Source organism: Trachymyrmex septentrionalis, unplaced genomic scaffold, assembly GCF_001594115.1.
Source record: "Trachymyrmex septentrionalis isolate Tsep2-gDNA-1 unplaced genomic scaffold, Tsep1.0 scaffold22, whole genome shotgun sequence".
NCBI lineage: Eukaryota > Metazoa > Arthropoda > Insecta > Hymenoptera > Formicidae > Trachymyrmex > Trachymyrmex septentrionalis.
In genome coordinates, this window is record NW_017305375.1 from 5,753,148 (window position 1) to 5,759,236 (window position 6,089).

Below are 6,089 nucleotides of genomic sequence, written 5' to 3' on the forward strand. Positions count from 1 at the left end.
TTTAAGAAGATATTGAATTGTAAAATCTGCGCTAAAATTTGTATCACACTGAAGATGATCTGATGTAAAAAAGTCGAAACGTCCGTATGTATGTTTCTTTATTGTTATTTTATGATAAATATATAAATATTGTATAATATCGAGCGTGACTTCTTTGCTTTTTTATATATTAATTATTTAAATTTTATTTGTTGGAGCCTAATATGTTACGTTTATTTGTTAAACTTGATTTATTTTTGTTTGAATTCTTCTAAAATGAATATAAAATTATGTTAAACTCAGTGGCTTTGAATCACTTATTTATTTATATCTAATTAAAAAAAAAAGTAAAAGAAGGCATGTTATTCAAAACTTTTGCCCTCTTCATAAATTGGCAAATAGATTCGAAATCAGCATAAAAAATATTGTAAGTAACACTGTTTCATTTAATGTAAAAAAAATAGAACGTTCGTTGATCAATATTATTCTTTGCAAGAAATAAAGGAATATCAGAACATTTCGAAAAGTTTACTTCCTTATTAAAGAGAAATTAACGTGATAAGCTTTCCTCCCATGATTTAACAATTAAATAATTTCATAACAAGTTGAAATTCTACTAAAACTTCTATTAAAACTAAGAAGACTGAACATTTCTTACAATCAATTCAAAATTGAACGTCCTAGAGAACGCTCTATAAAAAAATTGTTTGCACGTGTTTTTGCATTCAGTATCAAATACATACAGAGGTTTCTAATAATGGAAACTTATTTATATCACAACAAGACGGCGAATAAAACAGAATGTATTGAATCGTGTCTTCCTTGGATCCGGTTTCTCACAATTGCGCAGCGCATTGTGATCAATACCGAATCAAGAAGATATACTAAATAATGCTGAATATCGAAAGTTCTGTAGTTATTTCGCTGTATCGACGCGGAGGGAAATGCTCTGCAGTGGATTCGAAGTTCGCAAAGAGTTTCGCGGATATAAATATTTTCCGTGTGCTTTTCATTAACTGTTTGTTTACTTTTTAGTCCTTTAGCCAGAATGGCTAGCGGTGAGATACGGAAGGCTCACTTAAAACGTTGTGTTTACAGAGAGAAGCTTTTCTAAGCGTTACTATAAATAAATAATATTTCCAAGCAATATTCCTGAGCATAAAATATTTATGTCATAAAGATATTTATGTGCCACAGAGATATTATACAAATCTCTCATTTCTCGTGAATGATATTATTATTAATTATCGCCAATTCAATGTCTTATACGAGTGGTAACCAATATGGAATTTGACGATAAAAATATCTAAAGCTAAAATACAATACTTAAATATTATTACACAATATTTGATATTACAAAACATTATTGATCATCTGGAGGCTACATTGAACCTTCAGATTGTTTGTATTGAATTATTAAAAGGAGTAATATCATACAATATTATACAAAATAATTGTACAATAACATTGAATGTGTAGGAGCCGCTTAAAATATCATTTGTGTTAGAATTTAATTTAGAATTCAATTTGTTTTGTCATATAATAATATAATTTTATTACTTAGAGCAAAAATAATTACTATTTTATTCTAAAACCTCGTATGTTTATTTTAGAAAAGAATGCCTGTAATTTTTTAGTATCAAACGATTTGCATATAAATACATATTTCCACGTGTAAAGATAACAGAATATTTTTGTAAATATTATATACGGTTATAAATTAAAAATAATATGCATTTTACAAATTCTATTTGATAAAGAAACTTTATAAAATATTGAATAGCATAATGGTCCGTCAATTCACATTGGAACGGTTCCAGCGACGAAATTTTCCTTAAAGTCGAGTGGTCAGCTAAAAAACTTAAATCCGGGAACGTCGCCACTGGTTCGAGATCTCGACGACTTGCGATCTGAGTGCGCATCGACCGATCAGAAACGATTCGAATGCGATTTGAATTTCGAACGCGCGCAGATCTGCATACGTAAACATGCGAGGAGCACACCATACTCGCTCGCTCGCGGGATATGATCGCGTACCCATGCAATTTCGCATTACCCAGATGCATAATCATCTGGGAAGAAGAACAACCTGATTCCCGATCTTCAATCAGTAGATTACGTATTACGTATTACGTAGATTATCGAGGTTTAAAGCGGGATTTATGCGACTCGGCAGGAGCATACGTATGCGTGAGCAGGCGATAGCGGCGGTTTTTACGGCGAACATTTTTCCTGATCGTTTCCAGGGATAAGATGATAATTGAAAAACGTTCGACCCCGCTCTCTTTTTACCATCAAGGTTATAATGGATTCATTTAGGAAAGAAATCGGCACGTGCTCCTATACGATGGATGAAGGAACGTAACGGCGCGGGTTCACCGAGTTTCTCATCTTTAACGCGGCACTTTACCCGCCCGCGCGATAATACTGCGTTATCCTTTTGATTGCATCCGTGTAAAAGAACCCTGGAATTAACCTCTCTCCCCGCGCGTACCGAGCGCCATCTGAATTATTCAGCAGTTACGCGGGGAAACGCGCGGCGCGTCTCCTCTCTTTCGTCGACGTGCCTGCAGATCAATTTTGTTTACCGCGCCGAAACCGGGTTACTACTGTGGAACTGCTTAACAATACAATTCGCACAGACACTGCATACCCATTTCCATAGACTGTCATTCTGAATTATCATATGTGCCTCCATACATCCTCCCGGACATGCATTCGTTATCATACTCGAGATTGATTTACTCGAGGAGCATTTGATTCTAATGACGAATCTTTCGATAAAGTTAGAATCAATCCTTTTCCGAGAATTTTGGGAAAACAGTAAATTATTCAATTAAAAGCTTCATTCATAATAATCCAATTTTTTTTTCGAAAAATTAAAAAAATATTTATAAGTGAAGTCTTATACGTGTATTTTACTCTTATTCTTCTGCTGCTTATTCAAATCCCGCGCGATAACGCGTGATTATGCTAGACGCATGTAATGGCTTGACGTCTGTCCTGTCGTTATAAAACGAGGCAACACCAACGGAAATATCAGATGATTGCGCGGCCCCAGGACATGATGAATTGTTACCCCACTTTATTCTATTTCAGTCCATTCCCCGATAAGAGATAAGCTTTATATTTTCCCCGGACGGTATATCGTGTAGTAGTAATGGTAGGAATTACTACCCGGAGTAGTTGCACTTGTAGGTCGTTCTGCAACTTTATCTTTTCTTGACGTTTCCTTGTGCGGAGCACTTTAGAAAAGTTTCACGTTTCTTTTAATATTTTGTTGGAAACACGCTCGGAAAACTGTCGAGAATAACGTTCCTGGCGCACATTCGCACGTCGAATTCCTCGATCGTACGCAGTTTCAAATCGTTCCAAGAATGCAATCCGTACACGCGGGACACGTTCACGTACGATCAACCAAGGTATCAACCAAGTTGATAGACGATTTGACGACGATCTTTTTTATCCTCTTTTTCTTTTCTCTTTTCCCGCAGATGTCCCGTGGCACGTGGCACCGGTGGTCGGTGCTCTTGCTGCTTCTGCTCGCCACGAGATTCCTCTCCGTGCACAGCCAATGCGGCTCGTACGCCCAGGACCGGCAAGAGAAGCAGGACAAGCAGGACAAGTTGGCGCTCTACAAGGTCATGCTGAGGACCTACTGGTCGAGAGCGCGATTCCCACGACATTATCCGGAGTGGAAGCCTCCAGCGCAGTTCGGCAAGCTGATCGGTAAGTTGTAGTTACTGTGCAGAATTGACGCAGCGTCAATTCGCGTTTTGCGAAAAAAGTACTCGGCAACTTTGACTCCCGAATACGCCATAAAGTAACTGTAGTAACTGTCCGAGACAATTTTCGTAATTTTTACACACGTTCCTCTTGATATATTTTCAAGCAGATTATACATGACTTTGTCATCGAGAAATACGTTTTATTTTTCGCCTTCCACAAAACTTGTATAGTAGCTATGATTAAAACATCGAAGAATTGACGATTGTTAAAATCGAATAGGTTGTATTCTCTTCAGCATTTACATAAAGCTAAGAAGGGGACTCTTGGCTTACACTATTCTTATTTCATTCATTCCATTTATATCTTTCTCATACGATATTCTGCTTTAATTGCTTATTGCCCTATTCCTATTTTTCCTTTTATCCTTATTATTGCTCTTTTATCTTATCCGTCTTAAATATATTATCACAGTTGATACACGTTTCTTATGTTATCTTAACCATGTTATTATAACCATAGTATCTAACACACACAAGAATTTACGGTTATTGTTCTAGGATTAATGTTGCAGTCTCGGCTGCAGTGGCTATAATAAAAGCTTTAAGTAATTCGTGTAACCGGCGTATGGCAGAAAATCGAGCGATTCCACGTGCCAAGAGCTGTTTTTCTGGAACAGTTATCATCCAATTTAAAAGCTGATGTCTCATTTGCGACGCATTCGAATCCGGCTCGCATTTCGAGTGAAAATTGAAATGTAAAACGGCACGTCGCAAATACTTCGCCTCTTTACATACGTATCAAATGCAGTTTTAATTGAACGCGGCGCCATGAAAATTAGATTAAATCGTTCCCGGTGCGATTCGAATCCCCGTCGAATAAAAGAACGAGATTTTTCTGATTATCTTGAATCTACACGCGATTCGCGAGCAACGTGATCATTTGCCGCGCGCAGCCGAGCAACGTCACCTTAATGAGATCTCTCGACGCTTTCTCTCTTCCTCCTGCTGAGAAGCTGCTGTTCGCGTTCCATCGATTCCCCCAGTGAACGACGGTCTCTCGCGCGTCACTGCCGAAACTTTAATTCGATCAAATCCCTCCAGGTCTCGCGCGATTCCGATCACGGCGAATACTTATTTCTCCCGACGCGACGGTTTGCGGGCCGGTCGCGCGGTTCAGGCTACGTCAGCCTGAATCTTATTCCCCAGGTTTATTCTCTTTCGACCTCCTTTCTTCCGTGGCGCGAGGACGACGGGGGAGGAAGAGGGGGGGGGGGATGAAACGATAATTGGAGAAGTTGGGAATTATCGCATGACGCCGCTGGCGTTTCCAGTCGTCTGTGATGTCGCGCCTGACGCGAATTTCAAATGTCGTCGCTTGTGCCCGCGAAATGGCTGCGGAGGATGCCACGTATATACACGAGGTGTCCCGAGAGCTGCCGGCTTCCATTTCAATAATTCCTTCGACTAATTTCAAATATCCGCTATCTGTGACTTCACGTTAACATTTGTAACGTAATTGAGTATCGAACGGTACGTTTCGTTCACTGTTACGTTCAATCGCAAATCGATCGGGATAAATCTAATCCTTGGTCGCTTTTAGTTAGGACGTCACCCTGTAGACACACGAACAGGTGTCGTAAGTCTCTTCGTTGGTCCATAAATTCCTCGCATCCCCCCTCGCTAGCAGTTAGTCTCTATAGTTTCGCGCTTTCGGTTGGTGTCTGTGGTCGCGACCCTCTCTTCGCTCTCGCCTAGCCTCGCCTCGTACCCGACCCACTTCCCACCTCGGCTGGCACCAACCATTCCTTTCTTCCGTCGTGAAGTCGAATAAATCCCGCCGTTAGACCTGATCCGGCCGTTTCGCCGAACGTACGAGCGTTCCGCGAGAAACCTCAAATTCGAATTAGAAAGCCGCGCGCGCGCCACCGAAATTCAATTTCCAGGCTCCAGCGGAGTCGAGAAACCGCGGTCGGCGGGCACGATATGAGGAGAATCCGGAGAGCTGCGGTTCCCTACCTTGGCCACGTTTTGTTCTTCCATCGCATCAAATCGTTTTTCGTACGCCGACAGTAATGTTCTGCGACTCGAAATTACTTCCTGAAATATCTTGTTCGAACATGCGAACCTAATAATTGTACTTTCTATACGAGAGAATTTAAATAAAAAAAGACTCCCTAATAAAACTTTTAGAATGAATCTCACTCCGGAAAGTGAAATCTTACTCTTAAAGATTGAAAATTGAACCACTCCTTTGAAAGACTCGCTCAATTTTCATTCCAAAATGAGATTCCACTCCAAAGAGTTATTTATTAGAGAGGAAACAATTTATCGATAACAATCAATCACAAATAATTATATTTTTATAATTAATTTTCTTATATA

The 6,089-nt window shown here is 39.5% G+C and overlaps 1 protein-coding gene across 2 annotated transcripts in view; it reads left to right on the forward strand.

Annotated features, from left to right (window-relative positions):
* The window catches only part of LOC108748426, a 177,616-nt gene that overhangs the window by 7,788 nt on the left and 163,739 nt on the right, over window positions 1-6,089 (forward strand). For both annotated transcript variants that reach the window (XM_018486601.1, XM_018486599.1), the window contains exon 2: window positions 3,474-3,708. In XM_018486601.1, coding sequence (XP_018342103.1) covers window positions 3,474-3,708 — 235 coding nt within the window. The remainder of the gene's footprint in view (window positions 1-3,473; window positions 3,709-6,089) is intronic.